General features: G+C 36.7%; 1 protein-coding gene across 2 annotated transcripts in view; it reads left to right on the top strand.

Moving 5' to 3' along the window:
• LOC306845164 (arf-GAP with GTPase, ANK repeat and PH domain-containing protein 1-like) overlaps window positions 1-21,464 on the top strand; it is a 176,277-nt gene that overhangs the window by 113,208 nt on the left and 41,605 nt on the right. For both annotated transcript variants that reach the window (XM_079377804.1, XM_079377803.1), the window contains exons 10-12: window positions 9,890-9,994; window positions 13,878-14,043; window positions 16,763-16,924. In XM_079377804.1, the coding sequence (XP_079233930.1) occupies window positions 9,890-9,994; window positions 13,878-14,043; window positions 16,763-16,924 (433 nt within the window). The remainder of the gene's footprint in view (window positions 1-9,889; window positions 9,995-13,877; window positions 14,044-16,762; window positions 16,925-21,464) is intronic.

Raw genomic sequence — 21,464 nt, 5'->3', positions numbered from 1 at the left:
CCCCTTTCCTTTTTCTTATGTCATTCGAAATCCGTAAGACCTTCGTTTTTGATTAAATCCGAGAGCCCTCTGACCCTGCATAGACAGCAAGGATCCTATCACGATCAAGGTCCAGGGACGAAGCAATCAGTAAAATAGTCCATGTGACATCAGGGGTTCAACTGTAATTTTATGAATCATCAAAAATACTTTTTGTGCAAAAAGAAAACAAAAATAACGACTTTATTCAACAATTCTTCTCTTCTTCGTCCCGTATGCTGTGGCACACTGCCATTATGGAGAGAGTATCACGACGCATGCGCTTGACCTTGATCGTGGTAGGATCACCACGCCTTGCTATCTATGCAGGGTCAGAGAGATCTCGGATTTAATCAGAAATATCTTAATTTGTGTTCCGAAGATGAACAAAAGTCTTACAGGTTTGGAACAACACGAGGTTGAGTATATATGTATATACTTCAAGTGAAATCGAACACTGAACTGGTGTGACGTCATTTAGAACAAAATCATGCCAATACAATATTAGTTTGGAGTTGGTTTTGGGAGTTTAAAACAACATGCGAATGCAAACTTTCCAGAAAAGCTGATAAGCAGTAGTCAAACTACTATTTGTTCATGACGATTACATAACAAGTAGGTGTGCTTTGGAGCCCTGTCGTCTTTTGCCTGGAAATCTTCTCTGGTTTATTTCTTCAGTTTAGTCTGTAACACACACAAAAAAACAACACAGTCTAATATCAGTTCTATGTAACGATTTTGTTTTGATGGCTAATTGGCTACAGTCTCATTCATACATATTCATACAATCTGGGGTGGTTATGTTTAAGGGTGGACCTTCTTGCTTTTTTTTCTAAAGATCGACTGATTTTGTAAGTTTTCATTAAGTGGACAGTACATATTTGCATATTCATTTAAATACCGCTCCCAGCAGTGTTGGTGGCGTTGGGATGTTCGCTAACAGAATACCTGCACAGGTATTTTAAAACTTACCCCTAAGCGAAAAAGTGTAAAGTGAAAAGCCTTAAGTGTAAAGAACTTTTTTTCAATATAGAGAACCTTTTGTGCATTGGAAAAGTTCCATGTATGTTAAAGGTTCTTCATGGAACCATAGATGTCAATAACAAACCTTTTTTTTTTTTTTTTTTGTGAGTGAAGAACAATGTAAAGGCTTGGTCGTTTTCTGTGGGTGTTACTTCGACACCTAATTCTTCCTCTTAATCCCTGAAATTCACAAAAACAAAGACATAAAACAGGCGTGAACTAATTCAGTAGTTTTTTTTTACTGTGTATGTGCGCATGCTAGTTTTATTCTTTTTTAGACCTTGTCGCAGTTTATTTGCCATTCGCTGTGATCTCATTACGAAGGTTATTGTCCTGACTCCTGAGCTGAAGGTTACGCTCTCAACATGGCTCTCAGCTACAATAAAACCTTTGTAAAAACGCCTTCATTAGAACATGCTCCTCATTAAAACACGCAGACTGCTCGGTGGACAGTAATGAGGCTGGGGTGGGCTCGCACTCTCCAGCAATTAGATGCTAAAGAGGAGCGTTTTCACTGCTGTCTCCCTGTGGAGGGCTTCAAACCGGCCTCTCTGAGCCCTTAGAGTGGGTGTTGGGAGGTCAGATGTGTCACCTGAATTTGCCATGACAACTCTCGCCTCTGCCAATCACAGCCTCCTTTGACCCTTTGCCTTGTTCTTAATATGACTGTTTGTCCAATCACCACAGAGATCCCGGTTGTTTTGACATCTATGCTATATTATGACTATTATGTTGTTTGTTTTGACTGGTGGTCATTTTAATGGCTGTTAGTGTTTTTTTTTTTAAATAGCTCATTTAAATTTGTCAGAGGTCACGATGAACAGTGATTATTATGCTGAAACTCTGTCGAAACTTGGCGAGCTCTTTGGTTTGTCTGTAAAAATAGTTTAGTTTGATAGAGTTGTTTATAGCTTTGTTCAGAAACTGTTACTCTTAATGATCGCCAGCTTTGTTTACTGACCCTGTGCAGCCCGGAGTCTGCCGACATCTGTTCCCCGTTCTTAATTAGCCGATTGCCGTGCACGCACACATCTTTGTTAACTGTATGGAAAGGCATTTTGACACAAGCTGTAATACAAATTAATTTTCAGAAGTGGGGCTCTAGATGGATGCAGGGAGACTAATGTCTGCAGAAGAGCCATCTTCATGTCAATGTTGTGTTTATAAAGGTTTTTGTTGTTAAATTTTAGTGCAGTCATAAAAAAACTAATAATTTCTGTTCTGATTATTATTATTATTAGTAACTAACAAATGTCAGTTCTGAATAATGATTCTCACGGAAAGATATATAAAAAAGAATTGATAATCAGTCAAATAATTAGCTCTGAATAATAAATCATACTAAAACAAAAATGGTAACGCTTTATTATTGGTAGAAAATACTACTGACGAAACCATAACGTGTGACTTTAAATGCACACTAGTCATTATCTTGATTTAATTCTCGCAAAGTAGGTACAGTTGGTGTAGTGTGTAGTTTGATTCACTGAAAAGAACTGGATCATAGAAGTAATTTGTTCAGGAATCGGACAACAGTGGTTGTTCAGTATGTTTTTGATTCATTTAAAAGAATCTGCTCATACAGTCAGTTAGGAATTGGTTATTTCATTCGGGAAGCAGACTACACTGGTTGTGCTGTTTGTTTTTGATTCTCTAGAAAGAACATAATGGTAATTTGTTCAGGAATCACTGATTGCTGTTTCATGTTGAAAATCATTTTGTTCAAATATTTAAAAAAGAAGAAGAACCAGTTCTGAATAACAACTATACTTTTTAGTGTTTTATTTTGCTGGCAATAGCTACTATTATTGTCTATCCAATTGTCACCCTAGCTGATGTGTTCTGAAAGCTCAAGAATAAACATTGTGACCTTTTTGCATGTTTGGTGGTGCAAAGTGAAACATTTTACTGTGCATTGCTCTCTTAATTTCTGTTTAAGAAATACGATGGCACTGAAACATCTCTCCTCATCATAAAGGGAAATTAGTATCATGGTTGTAATTGCATGTTCTGGTGCGTAGATGAGCACTGAGCTGTGCACGTTTGACGAAGTTCTGCCCCCTCAGAGCAGGGGTGCTTTGTAAGGAGTTAAATTGGATGGTTAATTCGGGTGTTATTTACCCTGTAATTCATTAGCTTGGCCCTGCCATTGGCAGCGGGCAGGCTGTAATTTCACGCTTCGCAATAAAAGATGTCTCATAATCTGCTTCATTTAGCACCGAAAGAATTTAATGAAATTAACTGCAGCCCTAATTAAGACGGTGAATATTAAAGACCTGCTATCAAGCCTTTAACGAGTGTGACATGATCCGCCTTCTGTGGGATTGGAAAAATATCATTTCCCAGGGAAAGGTTGTCGCTGCTCCGAGCCATTTTGGCCAAGATGGCATTTTTGTCATGCACACTAACCTCCCGCAAATTAGATTTTTTTTTTTTCCTTTCCCTGTATAATTTTAGCTTGAAAATAATTTAACCAAATACACAAACATCAATCAGGGCTCTCTGTTTAGATTTGGCTAATCTCTTGTTGCCAGTATCCATTGGCTTCGATTGGTTTAAGCTTTCAGGGGAGTGTTGAAACCACTCATTAAGCTTCTTGATGACCTTGATGTGTTATTGTTTAAAACTGAGAGCCACGATGAACCTCACATTACCATCTTTACTGTCTGTTCATCAAACTTGGGCTCCTGAGCATTATTTAACATGGCCAGGTGTGTAGTTACGAAGACAATGTGTCCCTCACATTCACAATCCTTCTTCCACTCAATATATTCTCTATACAGAATAGATATACTATATTTCTTGTACAAATATAGTTTATATTAGGTCAAGCAACCTGCTTTAACACCAAATTAGAAAAAAATCTTTTGAAAATCCATTTGGAAATGAATGTGGCAGGTTTTTAGAAATGTAATCTTTGAAATCATGTTGGTTTCATATACAGGTGCTGGTCATAAAATTAGAATATCATGAAAAAGTTGATTTATTTCAGTAATACCATTCAAAAAGTGAAACTTGTATATTAGATTCATTCATTACACACAGACTGATATATTTCAAATGTTTATTTCCTTTAATTTTGATGATTATAACTGACAACTAATGAAAGTCCCAAATTCAGTATCTCAGAAAATTAGAATATTGTGAAAATGTTCAATATTGAAGACCCCTGGTGCCACACTCTAATCAGCTAATTAACTCAAAACACCTGCAAAAGCCTTTAAATGGTCTCTCAGTCTAGTTCTGTAGGCTACACAGGCTGTGTCCAAATTCAGGGTCTGCATCCTTCGGAGTACTCATTTGAAGGATGTTACATCACAGCGCCGCGACGAAGGCTGTCCAAATTCGTAGGATCCTTCAAATGCGGCCCACAAATACGTCCTCCTTTTCCCCGAATTGGAAGGATGGGTGTGGTGGATCCTTTCCCGTCCTACCTATCCCATAATTCTTTTCGGCAGAGCGTAATGGCGGACGAAGCGAGCGGTAGCGGAGTGGGAGAGGAGTTTCTCTGACAAAACAAGCTAAAGTTTATGCTTCGGCTCAATGAATTTGTAGGAGAAATTAGTAGAATACTTAAAAACAAATAAAAATAGGCTATAATGGCTTACCTGGATGTGACTGTCTTGTAGTCTGATATAAAAAACTATCCGACAACGAGCAAAGAAAGTATTTAATTTATTTAATTGCTTTATTTCTTCCAAAAGAATTAAAATGAGGAGAATAACTCTTTGTTTGTCCATTTTCCCGCTTCTTGCTTGGCGCTGTCACGGTTGCTAGGCGACAGGATATGAGCAACGGGTAAGGGAGGGAACTGAAAGAAGGGTAGGCTGTCCAAATTCACAAACACCGACTTCCGGGTTTTGCGGACGTCGGAGGATCCCACCTCCTTCAACCGGGTAGGAAGGATCCTAAGGAGGATGCAGACCCTGAATTTGGACACAGCCACAATCATGGGGAAGACTGCTGACTTGACGGTTGTCCAAAAGACGACCATTGACACCTTGCACAAGGAGGGCAAGACACAAAAGGTCATTGCTAAAGAGGCTGGCTGTTCACAGAGCTCTGTGTCCAAGCACAGAGAGAGGCGAAGGGAAGGACAAGATGTGGTAGAAAAAAGTGTACAAGCAATAGGGATAACTGCACCCTGGAGAGGATTATGAAACAAAACCCATTAAAAAATGTGGGGGAGCTTCACAAAGAGTGGACTGCAGCTGGAGTCAGTGCTTCAAGAACCACCACGCACAGACGTATGCAAGACATGGGTTTCAGCTGTTGCATTCCTTGTGTCAAGCAACTCTTGAACAAGAGATAGCGTCAGAAGCGTCTTGACTGGGCTAAAGACAAAAAGGACTGGACTGCTGCTGAGTGGTCCAAAGTTATGTTCTCTGAAAGTATATTTTGCATTTCCTTTGGAAATCAAGGTCCCAGAGTCTGGAGGAAGAGAGGATAGGCACATAATCCAATGCTTGAGGTCGAGTGTAAAGTTTCCACAGTCATTGATGGTTTGGGGTCCCATGACATCTGCTGGTGTTGGTCCATTGTGTTTTCTGAGGTCCAAGGTCAACGCAGCCGTCTACCAGGAAGTTTTAGAGCACTTCATGCTTCCTGCTGCTGACCAACTTTATGGAGATGCAGATTTCATTTTCCAACAGGACTTGGCACCTGCACACACTGCCAAAGCTACCAGTGCCTGGTTTAAGGACCATGGTATCCCTGTTCTTGATTGGGAACCTGTTTTTCAAATACATGATTAATCTTAATACATATATATATATATATATATATATATATATATATATATATATATGTATGTGTGTGTGTGTTGGTTGCACCACATGACTTTTTTCAGATATTCATAATTAATTGTAATTTTAGGTTGTAATCTGTTATATAGTTTTAACAAAGCAAAATCTTTCCAAGTACCTCTGTAACTCGTTTAAGTACCCCAGTGCTAGAAAACACAGATAATTCTATACTAATGTTTATTTAGTGATATTTTCACATTTCTGGCCTGATTCAGGTGTGTTTGTCAGCGTGAGAGAATGTGTGCTAGAGCTGCCTGTCGTTAAATGATAAATGTCTTTTGGGGAGGTGTGTCCTCTCACTGCCTGCACCGGCCAGATCAGATGGCCGTAGCGATATAAGACCATGTCATGCCATGTCACTCACGTGGCCCCACTTCCCTCGTACACACACACACGTACACAGTCACTCACAATGACAGGGCCGGAGGCGAGCCAGTGTTGGGATGACACACTTAATTTAGCACCCTTCTCTCTGGAGCGCCCAAGAACAATAAGGCCAGCGTGGGCAAACACCCAATCTTTTGTTAAGCGGCTGTCCGGTGCGGGCTCATAAAAAACGGATCCTGTCCACCATACTGACTCTGACCACACCCATGCCACAGTCCGCATTCATCTCCTGGTTAACCTCTCCTTTTGTTGTAGAAGAAATGAGAAGAGCTGAAAAAAGAGGATAACGCACTGATAAGAGCACATCGGCACATCTTTTAATGGGAGAGTGCACAGATTAGAGGCTTTTGTTTGTTTGTGAAGTTTATTTATAATTGACGCTTATCCTGTTCTGGCTCTTTTCTTCCAGAAAAAAATGAGAATATACATTTTCTGCCTTTGCTTTGTTTTCTTATGTTGACTTGACAAAGCCGACATATACTGATCTACTATTTTCTCTAATGCTGCCTCTTCTGAGTCTAAAATTTGTAAAAAAAAAAAATTATGTGGCCTAAAGTGTTAAAGCTATGACAGCCCAACTTGAAAATTACGATTTTCACAAATCTGATTATCAAAACTAAAAAAAAAATATAAATAAATCTTTCTAGCAAAGTTTAGCGAATAGCAAAGGATGTGCTACTCTTACGAAAATTAACCATGGTTTTATTATAGTAAATGTGTAGTAACCATTTTTTTGGGCGAATTGATTACCATTTGTATAACCACAGTTTTACTACAAATACCATGGTTAAACTATGGTTAGTGTAGCAAAACCATGGTTATTGTGTAGTTACCAGTTATGCTAGAAACATGTTAACAATGTTACAATGTAACAAAACAGGCTGTTTGTTAGCAATATGTTTAATCATGCTAGCGAAATGTTAAAAGATGCTAGCAACTTGTTAAACATGCGAGAAATGTGTTAAACATGCTAGCAACACACTAGGAACATGCTAGCAGCATATTAAAACATACTAACAATGAGAAACAACAGGCTAACATTATTCTAGCAACATGCTAAAACATGGTGGATGACTGCTAATTTTTTTTTTTAAAGGTCTAATAGTTTTAATGTAGTAGTCTAATATGGTTAGACCGTTTTTGGTCCATCTGGTCCTTTTTTTTTCTTTCAAAGGTTTGTTATTTTAAACTTTGAGACAAGGCTTTGTCAAGCTTTTCTTATTTAGTTATTTGTTTGTACTCTTTAGTGTTGCGCTTTATTGGATGATTTAACAACTATATTATTGATGTTCCACTAAAGTCCACGGGTGCTGTAGTTATGACTGTGTAAGATTTATTTTTTTGGCCCCTGTTTGCAACATTACAAGACCTTCAGGTTGTCAACCAGGGGAGGGTAAAATAGAGGCAAAGCAGGGTGTCACCGGCCTGGGCCTTAAATAATGAGCGATTACTCCCATCAGAGAAGTGACGTGGTGTTCAATTAGCCTCTCCTGCTGAATGATCGCTTGTCATCTTCCCGATGGATGTGGAAAATTAATATACCTAGATCCAAAGCAGGTGAGGCAGATACCTGCCCAACACAACATGCTTGGAGAGACCCCACACTTACACTGTCATTAAAGATCATCTTTTTTTTCTTTCTCAATCTGTCCATCCCTTTCTTTCTCTCGTTCTTTTCCCCTCTTTCATTTTTGCTCTTTTTTTTTTTCTGAGCCTCACACACACATACACACACATACACACACACATACACACACACACACACACACACATATATCTCAGTCTTAGTTAATGAAGTAATGGATATTCACCCTATGTGACAGATGGGCCGCTAGCGGCAGCACCCTTGTTAGGAAATTAAAAAGCTCGTCAACTTGTGTTTACCACTCAGCAGGAGAGGCTGTTATTTCACCCAGGAAGCGCTCTTCTCTTGTCTTGAACACTGGGTCTAGGGTGTACAGACGTGCAGACTGACCTAAGGGAACATCCTCCCACACGTATATATCTCCATCACCCAGGGCCAGACTGATCTCAGAACAGTTACAGGCCTCATTACCTACAACCCAGCTGATCTTAGAACAAACATATACAGTATGTGTCACCCGGGGCCAGGCTGATCTCAGAACAGTTCCACAACATATATTAAATTAAATAATGTAAAAATCATAGTAGAGGACATGATCAAAAATATATGAACTATATATGAAATGTTTTTTTTAGGATGCTAAGTCAAGTTGAGAGGCTCAGAGGGACACATGCAGTGTAACAGCAAAATGTTGTTATTGTCATTTGGTGCTCTTCAGGTTTTTTTTTGTTGTTTTGTTTGCTTTGTTTTTTTGAAGTGGCTTTTGACAAAAATCAAGCGCAACTTTCAAGTATCCAATACACTACACTACAAAAAAAATCAGATTCAAAATACAGATTCTCTTCCAACCTGTGCAGTTTTTTTTTTGTCATATTTTGACAACTTCAACTTTTAAAAAATAAAATAAAACTTATTTTATTTTATTCCATTTATTTTTATTTGACATCCAACTCTATGGTGTTAAAACCTCTTTTAATCATCACTAAATAAGATAATGGAAAATCATATTTATAGTATAATGTTAAAATATATGATTAAAATTACATTTTAATCATGACATACAAATATATTACTACTATATTTGGCCATCACAATGTAATGAAAGTCATGACAATGCTTTTCTTCCTTTTTCTTTTCTTCTATTTTAAATGCTTTAGGAGAAAGAAGTCTGGCGTTGACGTGTGTGTGTGTTTATAAATATATTTATTTTTAAAATTTGTATTACATCCAAAAAAATTACATTTCAATTGCTGATATGTGCTGTGAAAAAAAAAAAGTATTTTAAAGATTGACATTTACGAGGTGAAGTTTATAATTTACATGTTTTTAGCCACAGCAAACTAAGTTTTAAAATGTGTGTTTAGATACCAATTACCACATAATTAGGCCAGTTTAACGGTGTGTGACAGTTAGGGATCGTGGCATTTTTTCTGAAAATTCAGGCTTTGGAGTGACTGAAAGAAAAACAAGAAGAGAAATAGGCAGCGAGTGACAGAAACGTGTCGGCTCTGGTGTTGCACGCTCCGTGGCAGCCGGAGCAAGAAATCTATTATTATCTGTCCTGTCTGCGCGTTAATGTTTAACAAGTCCAGCGAAGTGACACGCTGCCGCAGCAGCATAATTGCTAATCAGCGGACAGTTTTATTCCCTTCTTGCCTAATGAATTTGGCTGAAATGAGGTGTGGGCGGCCGGACCCTTAAACGGGCAGTCAGCCGCCACTGATGTGTGTAGGAGAGGAAGGTTAGTGCTCGTGTCATAGTGCTAATGTGCTCGCTAACACTCCAAGGGGAATTTGCATGTGTAGCTCACATGCTCTCCTCAGAGTGTGCAAATAAACTGTCTGTCCACTTGAGTACAAAATAATGGAGTGTTTTGTTTGTAAGTGTGGAAATTGGGTGATAATTTAACAGTTTTAGCCCTCTTTCACACTATAAAGCAATTTATAAGTATTTTTCAGACCAGGATGCTATGTTGTTCACAATAATTATTATATGAGAGAAATTCATAAATGAATATTGTTAATATTCAGTAATGAGAATTAAACTTTGTATTTCTGTTTTTGTGTATCAGGGCATGTTGCTGAAAAGAAGCGGCAAGTCACTGAACAAAGAGTGGAAGAAGAAATACGTCACGCTTTGTGACAACGGAGTCCTCACGTATCATCCTAGTCTGCATGTGAGTACCAACACACACACACACACGCCGCCAGTACATGTGTATTGTATTTGCCTTTCTCTTCGCCTTATTGGTCCTGCCCTGTTAATGTTATTGTTATTCTCAGTTCACCCGTCACTGTAACATCCAGGGTTTTTTTTAATGTCCTTTTCACTGACGTTTAACGGATTATTGTGTCCGCCTCAGTAAGCATGGTGTCTGATGACACGATCTTGTCCTAATTACCGACTCATCTGTTTGCACGCTGCTGACGCTGTTGATGTGTAATATAACGCTGTAATGGCTTGTCATAATCACCAACTCGGATGACCTGTTTGCCCACACACCAATGGAAACGGCCGTCTTTTATTGGTAGTTTTCCCTCTCTGGATTTTTTTGGAGTGATAATCAGACCGTATTGTTAGTGCTAACCAATCCCGAAGTGATTTGGCAAACATGCAGATGAAAGATACTATATAGAATGAACGGATGAAACCATGGATAGCAAGTAGTCAGACCTTGCCCTTTCAACAAGAACAAGTTAGTTTTATGGTTTAAATGAACAAGATAGAAACTTTGAACTGTTATTTTTCATGCTCTCTACAGCCAATAATTCACCACACAGAACACATAGTAGTGAGGGTATGTGATCAGATTTTTTTTTTGTTAGTTTACTAAACTTTGACGGGTAAGAAGGTAAAATGACGGGTATATGAGCTCTCGCATGTAAAAAAAAATGAACAAAAACATAAAATAATATGTGAGGTCTATAATATTTTCCTATTCTAGAGACATTTCTAGAATACAGGATGCTAGAAGTGATTAGAAGAAAATAAACAGCATAGAGCGAGATAGACTTGGAAACAAGAAATTCCAAGTGGACTTGATGTCCAGTGGAATAATTCAAGGGATATTTCAAGCAAATTCCAAGAGCAGTGTCTGTTCTCTTTTTTCCCATTATGAAAGCAAAAATTGTTTATTTGATGTAAATGCCACATTAAAAATACTAAGTGTTACAACTAAACTAAACTTTACTAAACGATGAAATGGTAACTTTTGAAGTTTATTGATTTTGACTTAAAATTGAAAATGTGTTTAACGATTGAACCACGTATGTATATAACCATCATCAGTCATCAATGATTTTAGTATAGGCCTTAATGAGCTTATTGGTATAAATAAGATATAGACCAATATAATAAAAGTCTAAATGTGAACCCCTTGCAGAATCTGTGTAAATGTGTGTAAACAAAATAAGAGAGATCATACAAAATGCATGTTATTTTTTATTTAGTATTATCCTGAGTAAAATATTTTACATAAAAGATGTTTACACTTAGTCCACAAGACAAAAAAATAGCTGAAATTATTCAAATAACCCCATTCAAACGTCTGGGAACAATTGGTTGTTTTGTGATGTGTTTTCATGAGTCTCTTGTTTGTTCTGAACGGTGAAACTGAGCACTGTTCTTCAGAAAAATCCTCCGGGTCCTGCAGAATCTTCAGTTTTCCAGCATCTTTTGCATATTTGAACCCTTTCCAGCAGTGACTGTATGATTTTGAGATCCATCTTTTCACACTGAGGACGATTGAGGGACTCAAACACAACTATTAAAAAAGGTTCAAACATTCACTGATGCTCCAGAAGGAAACATGATGCATTAAGAGCCGGGGGATGAAAACTTTTTGAATTTGAAGATCAAGGTAAATTGAAGAATCTGCAGGACCTGGAGGATTTTTCTGAAGAACAGTGCTCAGTTTAACTGTTCAGAACAAACAAGAGACTCATGAACAACCATCACAAAACAAAAAACAGGTAACCACACACAGTATTAAGAACCAAGGGTTCCCAAACTTTTGAAGGGGGTTATTTTAATATTTCAGCTATTTTTTTGTCTTGTGGACTATATGTAAACATCTTTTATGTAAAATATGGTTTTGTATGATCTCTCTTATTTTTGTTAAAATTACATTTTCACAGATTCTGCAAGGGGTTCACAAACTTTAAAGCAGCACAGTATATATATTATAGCTGAGTTGCTTACTAAATTGATATTTTACCCAAAAATCTCTCATCATTCTTGTCCACCCAACCACTTGATTTTTATTTGTTCTGATTGTTTTGTTTTAAAGCTTGAAAATGCTGATTAAATATACTTTCCAAAGAATTTATATATATATATATATATATATATATATATATATATATATGTATGTGTGTGTATATATGTATATATGTGTATGTATGTATGTGTATATATATATATATATATATATATATATATATATATATATATATATATATGTATATATGTGTATATGTGTGTGTATATATATATATATATATATATATATATATATATATATATATATATATATATATATATGTGTATATATATATATATATATATGTATATACACATATACACATATATACATATACACATATATATATATATATATATATATATACATATATACATATATATATATATATATATATATATATATATATATATATATATATACACATACATACATACATACATATATAAAATATATTTTTTTATTATTTATTTATTTATTTCCTGAACCCATCATTCGGTTAGATGCCTTCCTGACACATTGACAAATTTTAGTCCAGCCAGCTCATCTGGGTGAATTAGAGGAAGTGTGCGTCATCATATACAGTCCCCCTCCTCCCTTTGGCTATGAACAGGTTCCTCTCATCAGCAGGTGTCTGCTACACAGGCATCAATTAGAGTGTTTGCAGAGGCTAATAGGATGAAACTCAATCAGGGCTCTTAATTGCTCAACTATGTGAAAAAGAAATCACATTAATGCAGCTGATTAAGAGGATGGCAATAGATGCAATCCAATTAGTGAGGAAAAAACTCAAATAACTCATCCATGTACACATCCATTACAACCACGACACGACTTTATGTAATTTTTTTTTTTTTGAGGCACAACTATTGTGTGTTGATTGAACTTGCAGTGTTTTGTTAAACATTATGTGATTTATGATTTTAGCGCGGTGCGATTTGATAGATTCATCGATGTGGAGCATCAATTTTAAATGCACATCTGCCCCTGAAGTGGCCAGATGATGATCTTTTCATCAACTGTTCTCATTTGAGCACTCAACTCCCTTAACTAAATCCCTCAAGTGGCATGCTCGTCCTTTATTTTAAATCAAGAGTTACATATGGACCAGTCCCCGGAGTGTATGTTCTACATGAAACGCAATAACATATGTTCTTCAATAGAGCAGCTTCGTGGAGTCTTTCGTCTTAATGAGCAGGGGCAAGGCTTTGAGAGCGAGAGCGTACCACCCAGAACTGCCATACATCAGCTGAGTGCCAATCAAATAACACAAAGACCTGAGAATCTCTGTGTATGTGTGCTGCACCGAGCAATTTACAGCAAGAGCATAACGTGTCCATCCCTCACTAGAGGCCAACAAAAGGGCAATTCAAAGCCAAGAGCTCTCAACACGGTTTAACAAGCCACAGGAGAGCCCTTCAGGAGTGGCGGGCCAACAGCTTGCGGCTGGTAATTGCATCCCTATTAGCATTGAGTAACTTTCATCATCAACGCAAGCAAAGCCATGCACAAATCCAGGCAACGCAGTCAGAATCGCAGTCACATGCTGCGATGGCCTGCTGTGATCCGCAGAAAAGGAAAAAGAAGCTCGGGGGAAGATTTTACATGTCTTCTAAAAGGCTGGATTTCTGCATACAAAGTGCACTTCACCATGAATATCAAATACATTAATATTGATTTCTTCACCTCCAGAGGGTGGGCAGAATTAACTGTGTGCTGACAAAATAAATTTAGTAGACACTTTTCATCCAAAGTGTCCACTGCTGTTGTAGTAATCCTTTTGTCATTTTTACTAAAGGATTATATGCAGAACGTTCATGGGAAGGAGATCGACCTGCTTCGGACTACAGTGAAGGTTCCAGGAAAAAGGCCCCCCAGAGCCATCTCCACATGTGCGGCCCCCAGTCCTAAAACCAATGGGCTGACCAAGGACATGAGCAACCTGCAGCTTGGACAGACACCAGGTAATGGGATCATGCTTTTGTTTCGTGTTTTTTGTTTTGTTTTGTCTTGTTTTGTTTTGTCTTGTGTTGTTTTGTTTTGTTCTTGTGTTGTTTTGTTTTGTTTTTTGTTGTGTTGTGTTTTGTTGAACTTTGCTTTCTTTTGTATTAAATAAAATTGGATAATATAAAATAATTAGATAAGTAATCTAAAGTAATTAAATTTATTTAAAATAATAAAATATACACTGACCATCTATCACTGAAACATGTTCATGTTTTTTTTTTATTTTCCTTTGATTTTTGTTTTATGATTTTTACAATTATTTAATATAATATAGTAATGTAACAAAAAATTAGCTAACAATATATTTTAAATAAATATTTTTTATTTTAAATATTTAAATACATACCGTCCATCCATCCAGGGTGTTCCCCTGCCTATGGCTTGCAAAAATAGCCTCCAACATGTCTTTGACCATACTTAAGACAAGTAGTTTGGAAAATGAGTGGATAATAAAATGTATTTAATTTAGTATAAATTAAAATAATTAATTATAATAGTTAATACATATTAAAAATAATACAAAACATTTCCTTACATTGTTTTAGCAAGTGCTTTCCAAGAAAACAAATATATTACAAAAGTATCTTAATGTCAATATAATAGGCCTAGGAAGTGGTCTTCATTAGTAGAGAATTAAACAATTAAATTATTGTTTAGTTATTCGTGTAACACTCATTGGATCAACAATCCTTAAGCCCCCCAAGGAGTGTTAAAGACCCTTCTCAGGCTCATACACACACACAAAGCACCAGGAGGACCAAACTAATAGCATGAATATTCAGTGACCCATAATACATGTACTAATTATTGTCATGAATATTAATGCAATCAGCGCTCGTTCTCCAGTCAGGCAAGTCCGAAATGAGCACTAATGAGAGGGAGAGAGGGGGAATGAGGGAAGGAGGGAGGGAGCGAGCGAGCGGTAGAGGAGAAAAAAGAGATAATTCACAGTGGTACGGCAGTCAAGCTTTTGTAAGTCAAGTATTTGACTGTAGGGCTGGGTCAGCGGCGTGATCACATGCACCTTTTATTCCTTTGGTCTTAACATCTCTTTTTGTGAGAGCTCCAATTAAGCAGCGAAGCCGTTATAGCATATCTTCACACACTGCTGTTCTTGCGCTATGTGTGTGTAGACCCTTTTCTGCCCTCATACATACATAGTGTTTATTTTCCTCCAGACGACCACTGATGTAAAAATGTAGTTTATCAGGGCTCTCCTGAAGTATGATCAGCTTTTGCCATTTACCCAAAGGTGCTGCCGTCTGATTTATCCGCTACAATGGAGATTAAATTGAGTCGTGACATTTCATTCAGTCGAGTTTGCAACGGGCCATTGGAGGCCCGTGGGTACACCTTTTTGCAACAACAACATATTAAAAACCAGAAAATTAAGTATTTACTGAACCCTCTTTTTTTGTTGTTTGTTTAAACTACATTGAGTATTTTGTGTGTGACTGTAGCTAAAGCAAACGGTTTCATCAAATCAGTGTTATTTACATTTTGTTCACCGCTATTGGACAAACTGTTAGATTTGCTCTGTTCGTAAGCCCAGAAGCCTTATGGTTGATTGTGTTTGAGTCTGTATGTATGCGTCACATCATATCCCCCCCCGCTTTCTTTTGTGAGCAGTTGTGGTGAAACTTATTAGTGCGATTAGATGCGACTTCCTATGATGTCCACTTTAATTTCCACGTTAGTCAGATGAACTCCCGCAGTTTAATGATGACTCACGGTGGTGATAATTAACCTTCGAGTAATCTGATGTTTACAATTTATGCACTTTGATGACAACAAATCAAGACGTTTTGTGCATGAGATGTAGTTACACTTACTATTATTATTATTATCATTAACAAGCATTACAATTATTACGAAGATGACACCTGGAAGTAAAAAAATTAGGGATGCATTGATATTAAAATTTTGATCAATATCAGTAAGTTGATAATCATAAAATTGCATACTGTCTTGTTTAAATGAACAAGGACTAAAAACTAAATTATTTGAAATGCTACAAATGATTAATGCATCACAACAAAATACAGTATTAAAAATTTGTCTGTCTGTTTTTTGCTACATATTTTGCTACACATTACATTTAATGGGTTAGTTTACCCCAAAATGCAAAAAGAAAATCATCATTTACTTAGCTCCATGCCATTTCAAATCCAAAATATTTTCATCCATTTTTGGAATACAAATGCATTTTTTTAATGATCTCTCATCCATTCATTGAAAGTCGAGGTAACCAAACTTTTAAGCTTCAAAACAATAAAACAATATACACATTGACATGACAGAAATAACCCCTTGCTGAATTATTCATCATTTTTAAATGTAAACTTTGATTATGATTACAAAGGTAATCTAAATGTATAAATTGTGGAAATGACCATACAATATTAAATAACTGACCAATACTGCTAAAAACAAATTCTAATAATGGCTGATAACCAATATAGTGTCAATATATTTTACTTATTGTAAAAACATTTTTATAAACCATCATTAAATACTCCAGTTTGCCCCCCCAAAAAACCTAAACTCTATATGTACACTATAATACAAACAAAAACTATGGCATTACAGATGACAAGAACCAATCAGGAAATTTGGTGCAATGGGTATATTACTGTATATTAATGGTGCATTAATTTTCATGCGTCTGTTTCGCAGGCTCTGTGACCAGTAGTTCTTCTGCATCTCAGATGGCGAGTGGCATCAGTCTGGTGTCGTTTAACAGTCGGCCGGATGGGATGCATCAGCGCTCGTATTCTGTGTCCAGCGCTGACCAATGGAGTGATGCCACAGTCATCGCCAACTCAGGAATCAACACGGGTAAGTGTAAGACACATTACCACGTGTAGCCCCTCGAACTGCTGTGGGGGGTTTGCTTTTATGCATGTTGTCATCTTGAAGGTTTTTCTTCAGAACTGAGAACAGATCCTTAAACAGTGATTTGTTATCCTATAGTAGTAAACACACACATACACCCACTCCACCTTTCATTGATCCTTGTGTCAAGCTCTAATGCTGCTTTAACTGTTTATCAAAGTAATGGCCACTCAGGAGAACCACATTACCAAAGGCTCATCTGTCGACGGCTAGCAGAAGAGAAATGTTTGGAGCCTGATGTTTATCAGTCTGTCACCTTTCTGTTGTCAGAGAATTTCATACTTGGCTATTTTTATTAAATCTTTCATGTCTAAACAGCCACAGGGGGAAATGGGCATACACGTATACATACACAGAAGTCACTATTGGATTGACAGCTGTCAGGCACAATGTTTTATGTGTGCTGATGAAATGCTGTGACATGGTGTGAGTAGTTTTAGGCCTGTTGTTTGACCCCTGCCTGTAGTTGACTCCGTGTTTACCCCTGATAACAATTAAAGCTGTGAAACACTTAAATGGGCTCCTGGCCACGTCCACAGCAGGACACTACTCGCACACAGCTGAGACACAGACCCCACATGACTTCAACAGTACATCTTTTAAAATGTTAGGTTTTTTATTCTAATTCTTTTTCACAAAACAGTCATGTTTTGGTTTTTAATGGCCATTTACAATATTTTCTGTCACCCTTAAACCTGTTTCACTCAGCACACATAAACAAAGCTGCAACATTCATGTTTTTCTCTTCCAAGAAAAGTGCTGATTTGCCTACACAGTGCTAAAACATATGTGACCCTGGACCACAAAACCAGTCAAAAGTAGCGCGGGTATATTTGTTACAATAGCCAAAAATACATTGTATGGGTCAAAATGTTTGGATTTTTCATTTATGCCAAAGATCATTAGGATATTAAGTACAGATCATGTTCCAAGAAGATATTTTGTAAATTTCCTACCATAAATATATCAAAACTTAATTTTTGATTTGCAATATGCATTTCTAAACTTCATTTGGACAACTTTAAAGGCGATTTTCTCAATATGTAGATTTTTTTGCACCCTCAGATTCCAGATATTCAAATAGTTGTATCTCGGCCAAATATTGTCATATCCTAACAAAACCATACATTAATGGAAAGCTTATGTATTCAGCTTTCAGATGATGTATAAATCTCAATTTACTTAAACTGACCCTTATTTTGGGGGGGGTTTATGGTCTAGGGTCACATACACTAACCACTAACCCTAAAATTAAAAAGTAACCTCAGCCTTAGTTTAGCATTGGTAGCAACTGGTTTAGAGGAAGAAAAAAATCATCTGGATTCAACAAGTGTTGGTAAGTAGAATGGTGCTGTTTGTATAACACTCACTTTGTCTGGAATTATTGCAAAAAAAAAAAAAACTTGCATTGCTTTATAGTGCCTTGTCAACATTTTCTGAGCTCGGCATACTGCTTGTAAAGGTAAATGCATGTATGTGCTGTGTGTGTGTGTGCGCAGTATATATACAGCATATATATATATATATATATATATATATATATATATATAGTATATATATATGAAACACCAAAATATTAAATAAAGATAAAAATGTTAGTGTTTGCTGATAGATACCCTCTCTTTAAAACAGTAAGCATATGAAGAATTCTCTGTTTATCACTGTGTTAATCAGTGACTTCAGCATTAAAACAGCAGTGGAGTTAGTGGGAGAATCCATCAGTGGCCTCTACTTCAGTGATATTAAAGGTGGTTGTTCGGACACTGCAGCGCTCTGGAGGGCTATGTTAGGAGGTTGTGTGAGTACTTGTATGCGTCCCCCCTGGAATCTCTTAAAAATAACCTTTCTGCTGGCCTAATGATGTGTCTGTCCACGGCCTGACTGGATCAGATCTGATGGCTGGATGACGGTAGTTCTGGACGCTGATTGCTTGTCACCTCTTGCCCCCAGGAGCTGACGGGAATGAGATCCTGTCTTTTTTTCTGAGAGAAGTGAAGAGAGATAAGTGGTAGCAAAGTAATTAACTGACGTTCCCAGCTTTGTGCTGTGAGGGAGAGACTGTTGACTAATCTCTAACCTTTTGTTTAGCCATTTGCTTTGTTTAGTCTTTAGCCAGGGAGTTACATTATTTGTTCATAATAGCTGAATGAAATCCAATACTTTTTTCTTACTAATTTTGAGATTCTGTATAGAAAAATTAATAGAAAAAGAGTTTCTCACAAAATATGTGCATTTTGCAGGTGATGAAGTCTTGTATTGTCATTTAATCACCAGAAACTGCCACAAATGAATGATTTCTAATGACGTTATTTTATGCCTAATTATGCATAAAATAATGAATTATGACCAGTGACAGAAGAAAATGCAAACATGACCCAGATGTTTTTTGCTACATCTGTGGGTGTTTTACTACTGTACATTCAGTACACCGGTTCTTTGATAATTAAATAGAGTATATTTCTCCACTACTTTGAAGATTGTAGGTTAAATTAAGTATTTTGAATACTTCTTATTATCATTAAAATTAAACATTTAACATTTGACTGCTTTTGTTATTTTCGCAAGTACATTAAAGGCAATACGATTTTTCGAATTATATATTTTTTAATATATATTTGTTATATATCTAAAAAAAAATTACATTATGGAATTTTTTTATTAATTTTGTTAAAGTTACGATCCAATTTTTTTTTTTTTTTTATGTTTGCAAATCAGCAGTAAAAAAATTTAGTGGTCTAAAAGTAAGCCACAATGCAATTCTTGTGATTAAACACATACTGACAACCTTGTGTTTTTTATACAAAATAAACTGAGCTGGTTTGAACTGAGATGATTTAAAACCACAGATGCCTTTAAAGTGTAATTGTAAGAGGGTCAAAGTTGAAAAGAGCTACAGTGGTTGACACTCGGCTGTGTGCCGTCTGAATGAGTTGGATCACATCAGAGCAGACTCGTCCTGACTAGACATGGCTGCCATTTGAGAAACACAGCCTCAGTAATGAGCTCTTTTATTCCAGAGGAAACAAAGCCAAGTCCATTTAAAGGAGATAAGATCCCCTCCAGTGATCGGGCTCTCTGTGTCTTTTTGTCTCACTCCATGTTGTCTTGAGGGCATGGGAAAGGCAGTGACATCCCTGTCTCTTTACCTGGAGCATACTAGGCTCCAAGCAGACAGTTGCACATAAAAATATCCCCTCTGTTCCTCCCTCTGTGGCTATTCTTGATCCTCGCTCTCTTTTGCTTAATAATGAGAGACAAACAGCAGCAGAAGTAATGAGTGTCTCTTTGATTACTGCTGCTGTGTTTAGGTGCTCTGGGGTACATACTTTTGGTTTGACCCGCTTTAAGTTCCTGCCCACCCTGATGTCATGTCACCCAACATGTTGATTAATGCACTTGTTTTTTTGTTTGTTTGTTTTACATATGGATATCCCTTTGTCCTTCTGCCATTTCCAAGCTAGTAATGGCCTAGCAACAGCCGAGAAAAATGCACATAGCAAGTTCCTAGATATGTACTCTTTGTATTCATGTTGCTTTCGTAGTTTTGAAAAACTTGCATATTATTTTCAGCGGGTTTACACTGCTGTTCAAAAGGGGTTGGTAAGGGTATTTATGGATTTTTTTTTTATGTTTTTGAAAGAAGCCTCTTATACTCACCAAGACAAATTACAGTTGCCTATTTTAATATATTTTAAAATGCAATGATTTTCAGCAGCCAGTCTTCTAGTCTAGTCACATGATCCTTTAGAAATCATATGCATATGGAACCATTATTTGGTGCTTAAGGATTTTTTTTAATGAATAGAATGTTTAAAAGAATAGCCTTTATTTGAAATAGAAATCTTTTCTAACATTATAAATGCCTTTAATGTCACTTTTGATATATTTAATACATCCTTGCTGAATAAAATTAATTAAATAAAATCTTTCTGAATGCAAACTTTTGAACTGTAGTGTATATTAAATAAAAAATGTCACGTGGTGTAACCAAGTAAAATGTATTGCATCTATCTATCTACAGTTGGGCAAAAAAGTATTTAGTCAGCCACCAATTGTGCAGGTTCTCCCACTTAAAAAGATGAGAGAGACCTGTTATTTTCATCATAGGTACACTTCAACTATGAGAGACAGAATGGGGGGGAAAGAATCCAGGAAATCACATTGTAGGATTTTTAATGAATTTATTTGCAAATTATGGTGGAAAATAAGTATTTGGTCAATAACAAAAGTTAATCTCAATACTTTGTTATATACCCTTTGTTGGCAATGACAGAGGTCAAACGTTTTCTGTAAGTCTTCACAAGGTTTTCACACACTGTTGCTGGTATTTTGGCCCATTCCTCCATGCAGATCTCCTCTAGAGCAGTGATGTTTTGGGGCTGTCGCTGGGCAACACGGACTTTCAACTCCCTCCAAAGATTTTTTATGGGGTTGAGATCTGGAGACTGGCTAGGCCACTCCAGGACCTTGAAATGCTTCTTAC

Source organism: Barbus barbus (genome assembly GCF_936440315.1).
Source record: "Barbus barbus genome assembly, chromosome: 25".
Taxonomy (NCBI): domain Eukaryota; kingdom Metazoa; phylum Chordata; class Actinopteri; order Cypriniformes; family Cyprinidae; genus Barbus; species Barbus barbus.
Note: the sequence above shows the minus strand (reverse complement) of the source record. Positions and strands in the feature narration are given on the sequence as shown.